A 17,462-nucleotide genomic window follows, 5' to 3' on the forward strand; every position below is an offset into this window, starting at 1 on the left:
CCTAGATTAATACCCTAAAAAGTGTGTGATAAGATTTGCCGCTGAGCTAAGCAACACGTATTAGTGGTGCTCGAATGGTGCCTGAGCCACAGTAGAAGTCCAACCCACAACGATGACACACCACCTAGTCGGAGTAATTCTTGTGCTGCTAGCATTGGGCCTGGTACAGGCTGATGGGAATATCTTCCAGCGGACATTCAACAAACTGCACGGGGAGCCGCCTGTGCCGGCAAACCAGAATCGAGCAGATGAGGTGCAAACATTGTGGATCGAGCAGAAGTTAGACCACTTTGATGAGTCCGAGACACGGACTTGGCAAATGGTATGCGTCATTTGTTATATAATCGGTGCCAACCAACTTATATATATATTTTTTTTATAAACTTGTATCTTCAGCGATACATGTTGAACGATGTATTCTTTAAAGCCGGTGGACCTTTGTTCATTTTCTTGGGTGGAGAATGGGAGATATCAACGGGTCGCATCACAGCTGGACACATGTATGATATGGCCAAGGAGCACAATGGACTTTTGGCCTATACTGAACATCGATACTATGGCGAAAGCCATCCTCTGCCGTTAGTAATAAATAAATGGAGTTGTAAACGAGATTTTAATGAATTGCAATGCTTTTCAGAGACTTGTCCAATGAGAACATTCAATATTTGCATGTAAAACAGGCCTTGGCCGATCTGGCACACTTTATAACAACCCAAAAGGCCACCTATGAGGGCTTAGTTGATTCCAAAGTCATAATTGTCGGTGGCTCCTACTCGGCGACGATGGTCACTTGGTTCAAGAAAACCTACCCCGATTTGGTCGTAGGTGGTTGGGCTTCAAGTGCTCCACTATTTGCCAAAATGAACTTTGTGGGTACGTTTAACTTTACCTCTGCTTTAAAATCTCTTTTCACACTATTTGCTTAGAGTACAAGGAGGTTACAGGACAATCCATAGCCCTAATGGGCGGTTCTGCCTGTTATAATCGTATAGAGAACGGCATTGCCGAGATGGAAGCGATGATTGCTAGCAAACGCGGAGCTGAGGTCAAGGCTCTGCTGAAGCTTTGCGAACGTTTTGATGTGTACAGTGATCTGGATATATGGACATTGTTTAGTGAGATATCCGACATATTTGCTGGCCTCGTGCAGACTCATGAGTGAGCATAGTTCGTCATAGGTGCAAAAATCGTTATTTTATTGTCATTTATGCCACAGTGCGGGAAACATTGAGGGCGTGTGCCAGAAGATTATGGCTGAAAGTTCCGATCTTGTTGGAGTAAGCAGTTACATTCTCAGCGAATTTGAAAAGAGCGGTGGCAACTGCCACGACCTTAGCTATGATGCCATGATTGGCGTACTTTCAGAGTCAAGGTACACCGGAAATATAAGTAGGTTTTTGAATGCGGCACTGTTGAAAACATATTTCCTCACAAATAAATGATCATCTTTCAGTGCGTCAATGGATATATCAGACATGCAACGAGTACGGCTGGTATCAGACCTCAGGATCGAGCGCCCAACCATTCGGTACCAAGTTCCCCGTAACATTTTACACTACCATGTGCGCCGATCTCTATGGCGCACAGTTTACCAATTCCTATATCGAGAGCCGTGTGGCCGAAACAAATGAAAACTTTGGTGGTCTGTCCCCAAATGTGCAGAATGTCTACCTAACACATGGTCATTTGGATCCTTGGCGTGCAATGGGCATACAGGATGAGACGCAAGCGACCATTATACCAGGTAGACTAATGAGTTTACACATTGAAAACATTATATTTGATAAATTATTTAATTCGCAGAACATGCTCACTGCAAAGACTTCGGTTCGATCAGTGTCGATGACACTGCTGAAATGCGCGCCTCAAAAGAACGCATTGCTGAACTGGTTCGCGAATGGCTGAAGTAAATATTTGATAAATTTTAGTTTTAGCTTGCTTTATTCGATTGCGATCAACTGTATATAATCTAAACACAAATTAATAACAGTGTATATCACATAGCTTATCGATATCAATTATAACATTGCTTTTAGTCGCACATCGACATAAATTGCTTTGGAAATTAATTGAAGTTCAAAATTCTTAAGGCGATAACCGCAATCTAATAGTTGCTACCATAAAAAAAATAAGTAATTGCAATAAGTCACCATGTGGAACAGATCCAATAGTAATTAAACAACGTACCAGATCGTAGCATAGATTTTGCTGAGGTCAGTTATATGAATAATTGGGCTGACAACCTATGAAATACATGTAAATCGTGCCGAATACAATGGACATGGTCAATGGACATCATAAATTCGTCACACGGGTCAGGTTGCTGAAAATCCCGTCTTATCACAAGATTCTATTGAAATTCCACTCCAAAAGCTTATCAATTTTAGTTTTATGGCCTTCTATCTTGATCGCAAATTATTGAAAACTGAATTGCACTTTGATTACATAAAAGCTGAACGTTGGTCATTTGGGAATTTCATTTACAAACATGCTTTTGCTTCAGTTGGTTAGCCTTGCGCTAGTGGCTTTGGCTAGCCAGGCAAATAGCCTGAAACTGAAGAAAGATGTGCCCGTTTTTGTTAAAACCCTAAAAGAGTTGTATCGTGGTCCGCCCCAGCGGACAGTGGCACGGGCAGACACCGCGGAGGAAAAATGGATTACACAACCACTTGACCACTTCGATGAAAGCAATACGAAGACATACGAAATGGTATGAGTGCTAGCAGAAAACTCAAAGCGCATATCTCAAGTATTTCCGTGTTTTTCAGCGGTATTTCCTTAACGATGAATTCCAAACTGATGGTAGCCCCATATTCATCTTTCTGGGTGGAGAATGGGAAGCCAGTCCAGGGATGATACAACAGGGTCATTGGTACGACATGGCCAAGGAGCACAACGGCGTGCTGATCTACACTGAGCATCGTTATTATGGAGAAAGTGTGCCCACAGAGTAGGTATTTATTCAATAGCGGATTATCTTCTATACAAAATCAATTGCCAACAGGACAATGTCTTTGGAGAACCTACAGTATTTGCATGTCAAGCAGGCGCTCGCCGATGTGGCCCGTTTTATTGAAACTTTCAAATCGGAAAATGCACAGCTTACCAACTCAAAGGTGTTGCTAGCCGGTGGCTCCTACTCGGCCACAATGGTCGTTTGGTTCAAGCGGCTCTATCCCGACTTGGTGGTGGGTGGCTGGGCTTCCAGCGCACCGCTGCTTGCCAAGGTTGATTTCTATGAATACAAAGAGGTGACAGGCAGAGCGTTCCTTGAGCTGGGTGGTCAGAAGTGCTACGATCGCATACAGAATGGTATTGCCGAACTGGAGTACATGTTTGACAACAAACGCGCAGCTGAAGCACGTGCTATGTTGCGTATATGCAGCAGTTTTGATCATGAAAATGATCTGGATATGTGGAACTTATTCGGCAGCATTTCCAACATCTTTGCGAGTGTAGCTCAGACACAAAGGTAAGTCAGCCATTTGATCAAAAGCATTGAGGACTTACATTCAATTTATTCTAGCCCGGGCGATATCGAGTATTATTGTGACTTTCTGCTGAGCTTTGACGATAATGCCACAGCCATAGCTAACTTTGCCTATTGGGCCTGGAATTATCCAAGCTGCATCGATGCGCGCTATCAAGAGACTGTCGAGTATTATCTGTGGGGCATTGACAACTTTGACTCGTGTAAGTTATAAAGCTTTTACCCGCGTTGCTTTAATTTATTGAAACTCTTTGTGTTTGATAGCTCGACCCTGGTTTTATCAGACCTGTAACGAGTACGGCTGGTATCAGTCATCGCGATCAAATAATCAACCCTTTGGCAACAAGTTCCCTGCCACGTTCAACATTGAATTGTGTAAGGATGTCTTCAGCTCCAAGTTCGGAAACGAGCAGATCGAAAGCAATATCGCCCAAACCAATGAGGACTTTGGCGGCCTGGAACCGAACGTTGAGAACGTGTATATGACACACGGAGAACTGGACCCTTGGAGTGCCATGGGTCAAGGTGTTGCCGAGGGTGCCACGGTTATTACAAAAGCCTCCCACTGTACGGATTTCGGTTCTATCAGCTCGAGCGACAGCTCAGAGATGCGTGCTTCCAAGGAACGTATTGCTGAACTTGTTCGCGAATGGTTGGCCTAACTTTAAATATCGTTCTTCTAACACGTCTATCTTTATTAAGGCGTAGAAATAAAATTTGAAGCCCACTCGCTTAAATAGGCAATGTGTGTATAAAGTGTATATTTTTATCAACGAATATCTAAATGTTGCAAATCGATTAGGGATGAACTACAAATAAACTTTGTATATATATGTATATAACTAGTCTATTATTCCTACAAATTACTTAAAACCATAGCCCAATTAAACGAGGTTGTAAAAATAATCAAAGTGTCCCAAATGGGAGAAAAATGTAATGACCAAACTGCACCGAACCGAGTATTTTGAATGTCCACATAAACACTGCATACTTTCAGGAGCACATGCAAGTTTAATATGTGTGTCATGAAAAGCTTTACAAAGTGTTATAAATTTCTCGTTGCCCGTGTCGAGGGTTCTAAAAATATGTTATAAAATGTGTAACATACCGTTTGCCCCATATATGCTCTTAATAAGGAAGACGGGACCAGAAACTGAGCTTTACAAATTTGTCTGTATTAATCTCCAAAATATATAATTTACGATCTATGAATAAACAACTCATTAATATCGAATTTATAGCTAAACATATAAAAATAAAAATAATCTTTATTTAATGGTGATCAGCGCAAGCCCCCAAGCTAAGGGATTTTTAAAAGACTAAAACGTTAGTCTAGTTACCTTACGTAATGTTAAACCAACCGAAAAAGTGGAAAATAAATGGTTGCACGAAAATCATTGCCAAAGTTCTTTATTAAAATTCGCTGATGAAAGAAGACCTACCCCTTGGACGAAAAAACGGGCTGAAGCTTGTGTGGACATTGGTTAAATTTGTGTTAAATAAGCTGAAATATTAAATTGAAATTTGTTTTTACCCTCGTAGATGGTACTTTAATTTGTCATGAAAAGGGTAACGACCCTACAAAATTGGATTCTGATCTGATTAGTTGAAAATGAAGTCCTATTTAAAAAAAACATTTCCTTTGTCATGCTTTTTTGATAAAAAACTGCAGTTATCTGTTTCACTAAACTCCTTAAATATTAGCCACATCTAATTACATCGGGCTGATATATCGGAATCGACATAACACATTCTTATGAATTTTTGATTGTCGATTGCACCAATTATAAATATATATATATATAAATAAAAAATATTTGAGCTAGCGTCTGTGCTTTTACTTTTGTAAGTGCTAGTGGTACTAGAGGGAGATATACAGAAATGTAAGTGCCAAGTAATGAACGTTGCAAAGTTTCGATGACGCAAAAAATAACTCTATCTGCGAGATAAATTGGAGGACATAAGATTGTAGCTAAAACTCTTCTAACTTGAATAGTTTCTAAATCGATGCGTTCAAAGAGTGGGTCGGCAGGCAGACTGACGAAAATGGCCTCATCGACTTGAAGATTTCTCCTTGCAAGCATTACCTTTTTTATGTTTATTGTATTGAATCAAAAATAGCAGACATTTTTATTACTGCAGAGATGGTTACCTAAGCCATGATTTTCGCTTTACCATGATTACTGATCTAGGAGCAACAAATCTGGATTACGATACGGTCATGGCGCACGTGTAAAATATTTTGCGCAGTCACAAAAACAAATATTAAGATTTAACAAATATAAGTCGCTACTGATTTTAAATGGCAATCGATTGCGAAAGTGTCATAAGCCATCAATATAAAAATACAACTGTTCCAGGTTATAAAGTCCATAAGAACTTGGGAAATGTTAAACAACGTGACACAGAAACTACTTAAACTTATCAATGTTATAAAATAGAAGCTTAAGACCAAATTAATTGTAAATATTTACTTTTCATCAAAAGTTATCAGCAAAAGCACGCTGACAGACCAATTTTTCGAATAAATAGTCGGCGTATTGAGGTAGGGAACTATTCGCAAAACAGCGAACTATCCATCATGCTAAAGTACATCCTTATAGTTTTGCCAGTGTTCATACCTCTTGCATTTGCAGCAAGTCTCGGAGACTCCCAGGGCTCGGATGATGTAGAAATACCTGCATTTGTGCAAACACTCAGAGAGCTTTACCGTGGGCCACCACCAGGGCAGGTGAGCACCACGCGAGCAAATGTAGAGACCCGCTGGATCAGCCAGAAATTGGACAACTTTAACGTATCAAATGAGGAAGTGTGGGACGATGTAAGTTTTTTTTAACATTTTATGAAAAACAATGATCCTGAAGAACTTATTTGGTTTCAGCGTGTGCTGATCAACGAGGATTACTTCGTAGATGGTTCTCCAATCTTCATATACTTAGGCGGAGAATGGAAGATTGAACCTAGCGCCATAACATCAGGTCTATGGGTGGACATTGCACGCGAGCACAATGGCTCCCTGGTCTACACTGAGCATCGCTTCTTCGGAGAAAGCATTCCAATTAAGTAAATTTCCTGACTCTCATTGCTAATACCTCAGCGACGCAAAACAACTTTGTTCATTTAACCCTCAGACCCTTGTCAACTGCCAACCTTAAATATCAAAATGTGGAACAAGCTTTGGCCGATGTGGTTAATGTTATTAACGTTCTTAAAAAGGAGGACAAGTACAAGGACTCGAAAGTAGTTATATCTGGTTGTTCTTACTCTGCAACTATGGCGGTTTGGCTAAAGCTATTGTATCCCGACGTAATCGTGGGCAGTTGGGCGTCCAGTGCTCCATTAGAGGCCAAAGTAGACTTTAAAGGTTAATATACCCGCCCCAGATTTGCCTTTTACTTGCTACGTTAAGCATGTAACAATTCCGCTGCCTCTTCTATTGCAGATTACATGAAAGTTGTTGGCAAAGCATACAGGGAACTGGGGGGAGACTATTGCTATAACATTATCGATAATGCCACGTCCCAATATGAGCAATTGTTTGCGAGCGGAAATGGCACTGAGGCCAAGAAAATTTTAAACCTTTGTGACGATTTCGATGAAAACGACGAGCAGGATCAGTGGCAAATATTCAGCACGATTGCAAATGTTTTTGCCGGCATTGCCCAGTACCAAAAGTAACAAAAAAAACATTCAAAATATTTGCTTGCTATATCATTATGTTCTTTCTACTTAGACCCGAAAACTACGACTTGGCCCAATATTGCTCCGTTCTTCGTAGCTTTGATCCTGACGATGCTGTGGCAGTCTCTAAATTCGTACAATGGCGTCTCAACTATCCAGCATGTGTTAATACGCGGTATAAGGGAACTGTTGCCTATTACAAATGGTCAATGGACAACTACGATGGTTGTAAGTATATACTGGCATAACAAATTGACCAAGTAAAGTAAATCATTTCTTCTCTTAGCTGGTCTTGCTTGGTTCTATCAAACATGCAGAGAATTTGGCTGGTTTCAATCCTCTGGGAGCAAAAGTCAACCATTCGGATCTTCGTTTCCGGCCACTCTGTACACCGACACCTGTCACGATGTTTTCGGCTCAGGTTACTCGTCAGCGCGAATCGAAAGGTATATCAGGGCCACAAACAAGAAGTATGGCGGTGTAAATCCGGCTGTCGAGAACGTTTACATGACTCAGGGTGGATTGGATCCATGGAGCAAAGTTGGCGCTGGCCTGGCACAAAACGCCACTATTATTCCCCAAGCCTCACACTGTTCCGATTCGGGTTCAATCAGTGCCACGGATAGTCCTGGACTTCGCGCCGCCAAGGAGCGATTGGCTAAACTAGTTCGCGAGTGGCTTGCTTAACTTTATATATTATAAACTTTACATTACATTAATCGTTATATACATATATATATATATTTTTAAGAGATGCAATTCTGATTATTAATAAAATCAATATTTATCCAAAGTTTTATAATAAGCTATCTGTTAGATCTAACATGTTTAGGCCCATGAATCATAATAACAAAAAATTAAAACGAATCAGAAAATATTCACATCTGCAATAATACAAAATTTGCTGTAAACTGATACAGTAAATTCTTATTAGGGACCACAACTAATATATATAGACGCATGCAAAATGCCATTTGAGACGCGATTTACCATTTATGAAAAGTTCACGTTTCTTCAGGGAAAAGGTGGATTATACCATAGCGGCCGCTGGCATCTGTAATCTGTATTTCTTTGGTGGATCGTAAAAAGTCTGTTTTCAATTTTTTGGGCTTTATTCGTATCGAATGGGAGAGCTATATCCGACTAATTAACTAGAACAAATGCAATTCTTTAAATGCAAGCGAAACCAAATACTCTAGCGTTAAGCTGTCGTGTTCTAAGTTCTGTCTACATACTACCTGCATACCAAGTTTAGTTCATGTCATAAAATCTTTACTATATATACTCTAAATACATGCTATCCATATCGATTTTTATGGAATAGTATCAATTCTCACTAGTCCAAACCTTTATAAGTATATTACACGAAAGCCTTTTGAGTCGTTTTCAATAAGTACCAGGTATAAAAATTAATATAAGGTTCACTGGACTTGATAACGATTTCTGATAATTTAGTTACGTATGTTTGACTGTTGTTCAATATGAAGAGTAATTGATTATAACCAATTAATTGGGATTAATTGTTAAATACTCAGACGATTTTTGAATTTAAAGTTTAATCTTAACGACAAAGTGCTTACAGTGGGACAGTTAGAGCATAATAAGTTTTCAATTACCAATAAATAGAAAATGATTGCTTTCTCAGCCATTTTGAGATTTTCTTTAGCATATCTGCTTAACAACTTGATCTATTATATTGTGTAGCTCCTATTTGCGTAAAAAGTTGAAATGGTATAGTACAAAATGGACAGAAGCTTCTGCGACCCCTTAAAGAACATATGTTCCTGGTCAATAGCAATATCCTAGTGCCCACGCAGTACGAGTTATGAGAGCTAGGGATGCCTACTTTGGTATGTGGATTCTCGTATGGTATAAACAGTTAACAGTTTTCAGTTAACTTTATTAGCACAATGGAACTAATCAAATTTACTTTGTATAAGAAAAAAATAATTAAATAAATAAAACCTGAGTTTAAGTTTCTTTAAAAATATGTGCAGCTAAAAATAAATTCATATTTAAAAAGTCGTGCAGATTAAAAGCTAAGCTCAGAATTTGATGCAATTTTATAAAAAAAAATGTTGAGTGCTATCGACTAATTGAAAAGTAATTCGGCTAAAACTTTTTCCGGCAAATAAATCCATCAAAATATTGGTTAAAGGGTGTGACCAGATGGACAGTCCATCACGTTTACTTCCCGTCCAAGGTACAGAAAACGTCTATATTCTAACTGGCATGCGGGACAGCCTTAAAAACCCAAACATTTATACACCCAATGAATTGGACTAAATTTAAGTACGTGTGAGGCATACCAAATACGATGGTCTATCAAAAGATGGCAACAGACAGCGGCTATTGAAAGACATTGCTACGATTTCGAAAATGTCATAAATCTTAATAGCAGCCAAAAGCAAGACGCGCATGATAATGATCCTTAAGAATGAACATTGCGCTACAAGCAAATTGAATTTGCTTATAAATGGCATACAAAAGCAATAAATGAGCTGATTACATATCATTTAAAATGTAACTGGTACAGGTTTTTGGGCCCTCAACGATTTCCGTTAGAGTACAGTAAAATGCCAAAGTGATGAGTTCCCTTTTGGTCAAATTATATTGGTATGCGCCAACGACATGAACAGTAAATACTTTTGGGCCTGAGCTTGCGTTTCTCTCACATTGGATTGGCGTTTCAGTAATTTAATTGAAAACAACACAAACGATTTTCACTTTTTTATTCTGTGTGTCTTGGCGTGGTTTTCATGTGCTATTTGCAGCTTAGTCAATAAACTATACAATTTTTATATTTTAAAACTTCATTCGTCTTTGGCTACATTCAAAAATTGGCTGCAAGCTTTGTTTTTTAAACTAATCCGATTTGTGGTTAAAAAAATATATATGATATTTAACAAGGAGTTGCAGGCTCAAACCGGTTCGCTTTTAATTCAAATTCACCAATCCAAATAATTGCTCAGTTGTCATCACAATCTCAACGAGTTTCGACAAGGAGATACCCTGCGCTTAGGTGCAAACAAGTCAAATATATTCGATATAGGTATTTAAGAATATAAGCTGAAAAATCAATTTCAGTTTTAAAAAAAATGGATAAGCTATCCAAAATCGGAAATATTTTTAAGACAGACTGATGGTAATGACTGGAACGGTACATTGAAAACTCTTTTAGATGGAACTCGGTCGGGATCTAGAGGTTTAAGAGAAAATGTCTGCCCAAAAGATGTGTTCCCCTAATGACCCCAATAAGCGTTGGGAGTGTTCACTGAATACTAAATTGGTTCGAGAATGTAACATGTATTTAAACAAGTCTATCATGCCCTTTTAAACGATTTCGAATGGATGCAGGGTTATACAAAAGATTATACGCCGCTTGCGATGAGCCGCTCAAAGAGCCGATGAAAAGACCGAAATGCCAGGGAATTAGTCAACAACGACTTGGGCGAACAATTTCGAGCCTGAGAACCAAACAATAAAATGGACGAAAAGACAAACACCGAATTACTTGGCGGCCAGCGCAAATAACAAATCAAAATCAGTGACAAAATGATTTAGGAACCAAGCGAAAAAGTTCACACGAAGCCCAGCAGCCAAAGTCACAGACAGAAATCACAGCAAATCGAAGCGACACACATACACACACATGGTAAATATTGCATCCTTTTGGCTGAGAATTTGTGGTGGCTGCCTTGGCAGTGTCATTGTTGCGATAAAGATCACAATGTGTAAATCATGGCGAAAAGTGCTCGGGCGATGCCGACGACTGCGCATTGCATAAACAAGTAGTCGAGCAAATGGATACAAGAAGCTGCCCCTTTATTCATCGCCCACACATAAATTTGCCAGCTGCCAATTCAGCCGGTGTACATGGAGTTTAGCACAGAGTTCTGCACATTGTCATAGATCTTCACAATATCCGCGTCTGCCTGCAGCGCCTTGATGAACTGCGAATAGAGCCGCATTTGCGCCGCAGTTAACTTCACAAGCGGCTCAGTGGAATAGTATCCAATTTCTGTAAGCAGCGGCTTGTAGCCGCACAGCCTAAGCTTTGCAGCCACGTCTGTTATACACTCTGGATGGCAACGAAAGCATAGTGCGCCCATTTCAATGCTAACAATTTGGCAGCCTTCAGCCTGGCAAGAGAGCGCATCGCGTTTCAGCTGCTCCTCCAAGCTAGCAAAGTCTATTGCAGCCTTGCAGTTCATAAGCGCATGGATGAGGCCCATTTGCTTAAAGAGACTCGGCACACTGTGCACAGGGCGAAAGCGTGATTTATATTTCAGCAGCACCTTGGACAATCGATGTTTTAGTACACCTAGGTTGGCCGTGCTCACCTGACACACCAATGCCGCCTCTTGTTCTTTGTAGTTTACATGCAGAACACAATTTTCTCTCTTGCCGGAAGGCTCATCAGATGTGTTCAGGTCGAGCTCCTTGTACAGCTTCCTAAGTCGCGTCTTATTGTTTTTGATCATAGTCAGCAACTTTTCATCATTGTTTTCAGTTTTCCTAATGACCGTTTTTGTTGAGTCAACCTCACAATCCAGCCCATTATGCTTGCCTGAGTCGTTTATTTCTGTTGACTTCGGGCCTAATATTTTAGTCCTTTTCGATTTAAATGGCACCAAATTAGCCTCAAGGCGGGCTAATTTAAGCGAATTGCTTGTGGCTGTTGCCTCTAAGTATTTTTTGTGCAAGAATTCCATTTGATTCTCGTAGTAGTAAGTAACTTATCAATTTTGTTTCTTTTCAACAGTGGAAAGTAGTATATTTTTAAGTTATGCTGCCGATTCTCATCAGATTTTAGAATGAAGCTCAAATCTATGGAAAACATTAGCTCTGGTTGACAAAAAACGGAAAGAAACAGTGCTACAGAAACATATACTCAATGTTACTTCCCAAACATTATCTAGTTCCACCAGCTGATGATATGTTATATATACATAGTAAGCATTTATATCCTGGTCAGTCATGTTGTCCGATCTATGGCCTGTCTAATCTATTACCGTCTCATTAGATAGCTAGCTAGTTAGCTAGCTTATAACTAATCAATGTTAATTTATCTTCGCCACCCTTTGTCTTAGTTTGTATCATTTTGAAGCAATAATTTTGACTTACCGTATCGGCTGCTGTCAAATTAATACCCAAGCCGCCGGCGCGTGTCGAAAGTAGAAAAACAAATATATCGGCACGGGTTTGGAAATCAGCGACCATGTCGCGACGAGCTGAGATCTTGCTTGAGCCATCGAGACGCATATAACGATGTTTGCGATGCCACATATACTCCTAAAACAAAATAGAAACAAGCATTAGCATAAATTAAAAGCATTTGCTAAGTATCGGAGGCACCTCTAGCAGATCAATCATTTTGGTCATTTGTGAGTAGATGAGCACACGATGACCCTCGGCCTTGAGGCGCGTCAGTAGACTGTCCAGCACAAACAGTTTGCCCGCATCCGTTATGAGTGTCTCCTTATCAGGGACCACAATCGACGACCAGCCGCTACGCGGCTTGCACAGCGCTAAGCCAGTGCCCACAAGCTCTCTGCCCACGCTGTTCTCGCACTGCAGGTGGCGAATGTGCGTCCAGGCAGCGGCGCGACTCTCGCAACTATCAAACAGAAGTTGTCAGGCATTAGTTGAATTTACATACATTGAAGTCCAAAGATTGCTACTCACTATAAATGCCTATCGACCGCTTGGACACGCTGACCCAGCCCATAGAGGAAGCGTGGCATCTGCAGCGGCTCGCATTGATAGCGTTGCGGCTTGCGCGGACGATGCGGGAACTCGGGCAGTAAATGCAACGTAGTCATCTTGACATCGCTCTTAGTATTCGATTTGGTCTGCACCTCCACAGATTCCAGCTCTAGCTCCTGCTTCATACTCGGCTCAGCCTTAGTCTCCGATGGACCATCAGCATCGACGAGCGCATCGATGAGTCCAGCCTTCTCCTTGAGTATCTTGGAGCGTGTCACACGATGCTCGATCGTTTCCTGCATATTGACAGTGATATAATCCCCAAAAGCATAAACGCTGCTCTCGCGAGATGTCTGCAAATCAACCAAAGGAATTAAAAAGGGAGTCAACATAATTCAACATGTAATTAACTAAATTAATATACGTAGCTTTTTTTTATACATGTGCAATATATACTAACTACTGTGCCTGTCGTTATCAATTTTAAGGACTTTGCAGATATGGCGTACCAATGTACATTCTTACCAAACATAACAAAAAATTTTTTTTTGGAAATTTTTTTGTACCGCTCATGCAACAGTTTTGTTGCTTTTCGCTCTATAGTAAACAAAATTTGGGCTTTCGATAATTATCGTTTTCAGAAAACAGCACGATCTATTAATAATTTGAAATAAACATATGTTCCAAATATGACAATCGTTCTTATGATCTCTGAAGCGAGCATGGCAGACGGGCAGAGGAGGAGTTGAACAAATTTACACACGTATTAAGCCAGGGACAAAAATCCCTGACATCGACACCTTTATATGGACAAGTGGAGAAAGAAACTGACGATGCTGAATCATAGATATTTTTTAGTTTTTATAAAGGCAGACTCAATCCCATTATAAGCAAGCACTAAATCAATTTTCGACAATATTATGTTTACCATTCTACAAATGCATATGTGAAAAAACTTACCATTGCTGTAAAAATGAATTCCCTTAGCACACTGTTTGTAAGTAAATAATCCGGCACAAGTTTGCGCTCCAGAACTGGTTCCAATAGTTGGTAACGGGAAGCACGTTGATATGGCCACCACTGACGTCGATAGGAGAGTAGTGGTTGCCTGGCAAGCACGCGACGATAGTGCAGCAAACTACGAAACCAAATCAGTTTTAAAAAGTGGGAAAACAAATGATTCCAAATTGAATACTCACAAATCTATAAGTCCGTGCCAGGTCACATCCTCCATGTCGGACAGGGATAAGTCACACAGACGGGTAAAACCAAAGCAACTATTTACGTGCACATCTTCGAACAGGGATTCCTGCATGTGCGCCGCCTTGAATATGTTGAAGCTGTAAAGGAATAATATGAAATGAAATGCAAGTCCATGATCAACAACTACTAACCGGTTATACAGGAGGTGCCTGCGACTCGGCAGAGCGCTGTGAAGCAGACCATCATTAAAGACCAAGCGAGGTAGAACAAACTCGGCACAACGCATGCTGAACGGGCTCTTTGCATCTCGTCGCTCAAAGAGCTCTGGGTGATTGCAGACTTTGCGGAACTGCATGACCAGATTCATGAGGTTCGAGGTAAAGTTGCGATCCAAAATAGAGCCATCCGCCGACGCAGAACTTGACGAGCCACCGTTGGCAACATGTAGCAGATCCTCGATGCGAATTTTTTGCTTTAGCGCCCTGTAAAGCAGCTTCTGACGTATTGTTAGCGGGCAATATACCATAATCTCAATCTTATCGGACAATTCGTTTTCCACATCTTTCTTAATGCGCCGCAGCATAAAAGGCTTCAGTATCATGTGCAGGCGAGATATTTGACGCTCGTCTATGCCCGTTTTGTTCTCCGCATGCGATTCAATGTCCTTGGAAAACCACTCGTTAAACTCGTCATGCGAATCAAACAGTGTGGGCATTATGAAGTGTAGTAACGCCCAGAGCTCAGCCATGCTATTCTGAATGGGCGTGCCGCTTAGCAGCAAACGATTGCGACAGTTAAAGCCTAGCAAGAGCTTCCAGCGCTGTGAGGCGGCACTCTTGATGGCTTGTGCCTCGTCCAGCACCATGTACTGCCACTTAATGCGATTAAAATACTTGTAGTCGCTGACAACCAGCTGATACGATGTAATCACCACGTGAAAGCTGGCCTCACGTGTGTGCAGGTGCTTCTGCTCCCAGAACTGACGCAAAATTTTCCGCTCATTGGGTGATCCCCAGTAGGGCACCACATTGAAGTCGGGCACAAAACGTGCCATCTCCTGCTGCCAGTTATGCAGGGTTGAGGCGGGCGAGATAACTAGAAACGGGCCCCATACTCCGTAATGCTCCGCAATGTGGCATAGAAACGCAATCGATTGCACAGTCTTTCCCAGGCCCATCTCATCAGCCAGAATTCCACTGATCCCCTGATCGTAGATATTAGCCAGCCAAGTCATGCCCTTGATTTGATAGCCTTTAAGTGTGCCCTTAAACATATTGGGTTGCGGCAGATCCTTCATTTGTTCACGTTCCGACTGCGGCTGATCTAGCTCCTGCAGCTGTTCCATTATCTGCTCCTTCTTAAAGGGAACATCAAAGGCGCGCGTTTTGTCCAAATCGCGCTGCAACGCTGCCTCTGCATTGGCCTGCGCCAGCTGCTTCATTTCGCCCGCGTCATAATCATCATGAACTGCCAGACGCGCGTTGTGCTCCTCATCCAGTTGGCTAAGTATGCGCAGCTGATCCGCCTCTGTTCCCTGGCCGAGTTTCTTGGACATAAAGTGAGCGTATAGCTCCGTTTGGGTAATTAAGAAGTTAAGTTTGCGCTGCTGGCGCTTCACCTCGATGAGCTCCACATCTTGTTTGCGTTGCTCCTCGGCCTCGCGTTCCTGTTTGCGACGCTGGTCGCGTTCTACCCGCTCATAACGCTTCCAATAGGTGAGCATTTCACGAGTAAGACGCTTGGCACGCCACACTGTTTCCTTCATGATTCGCTGCGAGTTGAGTGCACGCTGGCGCACAACCTTTGCGCACATGCCGGCCACGCGCTTGCAGTTGGCCAGCATCTCTTTGTGGTTGTTGCTCTTGATTCGCTGCAGCCGGCCAGACTCCTTTTTGGACATTATCTGCCAGATGCGGCGACGGCGTGCAGCCAATACTTCGGGATTCTTGCGACGACGACGAACACGTGTCACTTGACCATCGGCAGCACCAACTACATCCACCTCCTCCTCGATTTCTTCTTCCTCCTCTGGAAAGTCTAGAGCCAGGTTGGCAAGTTCCCGCTTGTAATCCACTTCACCGTTATCCTCATCATCCTCATCGTTGGCAGGCAACGTGTCACCAAAACTATACTTGCCCAGCTCCGAGGGCGGCACCTCGCCAGATTCCGGCGAGTCTAAAGTCGTGCGCTTCTTGCGCCCGCGTCGTCGCTGTTTAACCGGTTTGGGGCCCGCCTGCGCCTCAGCCAAACGTGCCAAAAGTATCTCCTGCTTGGTGCGACGCCGGCGCTTGCGCACGCCAACTGTGGCCTGCTGACGTTCCGCATAAACGTCATGATTGGACAGTAGGCCACTGCCATAATAGGCATATTGAGCGTTCTTTAATGCAAATTGTTAAATATAGAAAATTGGCACAATGTTCATATACATACTGTGGCCTTCTTGTAGTAGTTCTTTCGCTGGCGTTGTTCTTGCAAATGCTCGCGAAGCATTTGATTAATGTACTCATCCTCATCGCTAACCTGCTCCTCGCTCTCCGTGTCGCTAAGTATTATATCGTAGAGCCATTCCCGATCGCTGGTCAGATCATTGAAATTGTATATCTGAGTCTTGACGCTCTGTCGCTCTGTAAAGGTGAAGATTTAGAATCCATGTAAAAATAATTCCGACATACAGCTGCGATTACCCTCTTTGCTGCCCAGGAGACGATTGCGACGTTTCTTATTTAACTTCATCCTTACCACGCCTACCCTAGTGGAGGAATCGTCAGAATCAATGCAGGCCTCCTGGTTACACTCAAGTTCGGTAGCACTGTCTTCACCGCTTCCACTGCTCAATGGCTGCTTGAGTGCCTGGCGGGCCATCTCCATAAACGGACGCATATTTAATGCTGCCTCCAGTCGCTGTATGTGCAACGGTTCGGCCATGTGGCGTGGCTTTAATTCAGTGGCTTTTGCCATGTTGCGTATGATTTATTTGCTTTGCGTAATCTTTCTTTTTTTTTTTGGATCTTTAGATGGCAGGCTTTCGACTTCCAGATGCAAATTTCCGTTAACTTGGCGCTGCACTGGATGCTTCAAAATGAGATTCGAATGATTTCCAATTAAAAAGTATCACATAATAGAGAGAATTGCGCACGCGTTGCGTAAAAAATGCACGGCTGACTGTATGTTGCGGTACACACTTTTTTACTTGCCCACACGCTGCACACAAGCACATTTAGACGACCAAACAAATAATATTCTTCTCGGCTCTTGTAGTTCATTGTTGTTGGTGCAGGGTTGCGTGCAGGGTTGCATGCGCTGTGAATACAGTGCTGGACAATCCATTTAAATAAATCGAGTACTAAGTCACGGAGTAAATTGTTGGATATATGTTAGG

At 41.8% G+C, this 17,462-nt stretch overlaps 5 protein-coding genes across 6 annotated transcripts in view; 3 read left to right on the forward strand and 2 right to left on the reverse strand.

Annotated features, from left to right (window-relative positions):
* Positions 1–17,361, reverse strand: part of Ino80 (chromatin-remodeling ATPase INO80) — a 45,257-nt gene extending 27,896 nt beyond the window's left edge. For both annotated transcript variants that reach the window (XM_032439479.2, XM_002054559.4), the window contains exons 1-9: positions 17,266–17,361; positions 16,768–17,155; positions 16,514–16,707; positions 14,275–16,460; positions 14,080–14,220; positions 13,841–14,018; positions 12,860–13,233; positions 12,530–12,791; positions 12,299–12,466 (exon numbers count right to left, since the gene is read on the reverse strand). In XM_032439479.2, the coding sequence (XP_032295370.1) occupies positions 12,299–12,466; positions 12,530–12,791; positions 12,860–13,233; positions 13,841–14,018; positions 14,080–14,220; positions 14,275–16,460; positions 16,514–16,707; positions 16,768–17,041 (3,777 nt within the window). In that variant the 5' untranslated portion in view covers positions 17,042–17,155; positions 17,266–17,361. The remainder of the gene's footprint in view (positions 1–12,298; positions 12,467–12,529; positions 12,792–12,859; positions 13,234–13,840; positions 14,019–14,079; positions 14,221–14,274; positions 16,461–16,513; positions 16,708–16,767; positions 17,156–17,265) is intronic.
* Positions 88–2,053, forward strand: LOC6630349 (putative serine protease K12H4.7). The gene is made up of 7 exons (XM_002054562.4): positions 88–322; positions 397–578; positions 638–873; positions 927–1,158; positions 1,217–1,389; positions 1,454–1,744; positions 1,804–2,053. Exons 1-7 carry the CDS (start codon positions 113–115, stop codon positions 1,908–1,910), a joined length of 1,431 nt encoding a protein of 476 aa, XP_002054598.1. The 5' UTR covers positions 88–112; the 3' UTR covers positions 1,911–2,053.
* LOC6630348 (thymus-specific serine protease) lies at positions 2,474–4,227 on the forward strand. Its single transcript, XM_002054561.4, has 5 exons — positions 2,474–2,710; positions 2,769–2,950; positions 3,005–3,472; positions 3,527–3,693; positions 3,755–4,227. The coding sequence occupies exons 1-5, from the start codon at positions 2,489–2,491 to the stop codon at positions 4,150–4,152; spliced, it is 1,437 nt and encodes a 478-aa protein (XP_002054597.1). The 5' UTR covers positions 2,474–2,488; the 3' UTR covers positions 4,153–4,227.
* LOC6630347 (putative serine protease K12H4.7) lies at positions 6,062–7,964 on the forward strand. Its single transcript, XM_002054560.4, has 6 exons — positions 6,062–6,311; positions 6,372–6,553; positions 6,622–6,854; positions 6,933–7,164; positions 7,224–7,399; positions 7,458–7,964. Exons 1-6 carry the CDS (start codon positions 6,072–6,074, stop codon positions 7,856–7,858), a joined length of 1,464 nt encoding a protein of 487 aa, XP_002054596.3. The 5' UTR covers positions 6,062–6,071; the 3' UTR covers positions 7,859–7,964.
* LOC26530671 (uncharacterized) lies at positions 10,976–12,025 on the reverse strand. Its single transcript, XM_015172330.3, has one exon. It carries the CDS (start codon positions 11,884–11,886, stop codon positions 11,035–11,037), a length of 852 nt encoding a protein of 283 aa, XP_015027816.1. The 5' UTR covers positions 11,887–12,025; the 3' UTR covers positions 10,976–11,034.
* Positions 17,362–17,462: the final 101 nt, after the last annotated feature.

This window comes from Drosophila virilis, chromosome 2 (assembly GCF_030788295.1).
Source record: "Drosophila virilis strain 15010-1051.87 chromosome 2, Dvir_AGI_RSII-ME, whole genome shotgun sequence".
In the NCBI taxonomy this organism is placed as follows: Eukaryota; Metazoa; Arthropoda; class Insecta; order Diptera; family Drosophilidae; genus Drosophila; species Drosophila virilis.

Excerpts from the sequence above, each read along its gene's own strand:
- LOC6630349 (XM_002054562.4), top strand. The coding sequence starts at position 113 with ATGACACACCACCTAGTCGGAGTAATTCTTGTGCTGCTAGCATTGGGC. Across the intron at positions 579-637 it reads GGCGAAAGCCATCCTCTGCC|AGACTTGTCCAATGAGAACA; the intron begins GTTAGTAATAAA and ends AATGCTTTTCAG. Across the intron at positions 1,745-1,803 it reads GCAAGCGACCATTATACCAG|AACATGCTCACTGCAAAGAC; the intron begins GTAGACTAATGA and ends TTTAATTCGCAG.
- LOC6630348 (XM_002054561.4), top strand. The coding sequence starts at position 2,489 with ATGCTTTTGCTTCAGTTGGTTAGCCTTGCGCTAGTGGCTTTGGCTAGC. Across the intron at positions 2,711-2,768 it reads ATACGAAGACATACGAAATG|CGGTATTTCCTTAACGATGA; the intron begins GTATGAGTGCTA and ends CGTGTTTTTCAG. Across the intron at positions 3,694-3,754 it reads CATTGACAACTTTGACTCGT|CTCGACCCTGGTTTTATCAG; the intron begins GTAAGTTATAAA and ends TGTGTTTGATAG.
- LOC6630347 (XM_002054560.4), top strand. The coding sequence starts at position 6,072 with ATGCTAAAGTACATCCTTATAGTTTTGCCAGTGTTCATACCTCTTGCA. Across the intron at positions 6,554-6,621 it reads GGAGAAAGCATTCCAATTAA|ACCCTTGTCAACTGCCAACC; the intron begins GTAAATTTCCTG and ends TTTAACCCTCAG. Across the intron at positions 7,400-7,457 it reads AATGGACAACTACGATGGTT|CTGGTCTTGCTTGGTTCTAT; the intron begins GTAAGTATATAC and ends TTCTTCTCTTAG.
- LOC26530671 (XM_015172330.3), bottom strand. The coding sequence starts at position 11,886 with ATGGAATTCTTGCACAAAAAATACTTAGAGGCAACAGCCACAAGCAAT.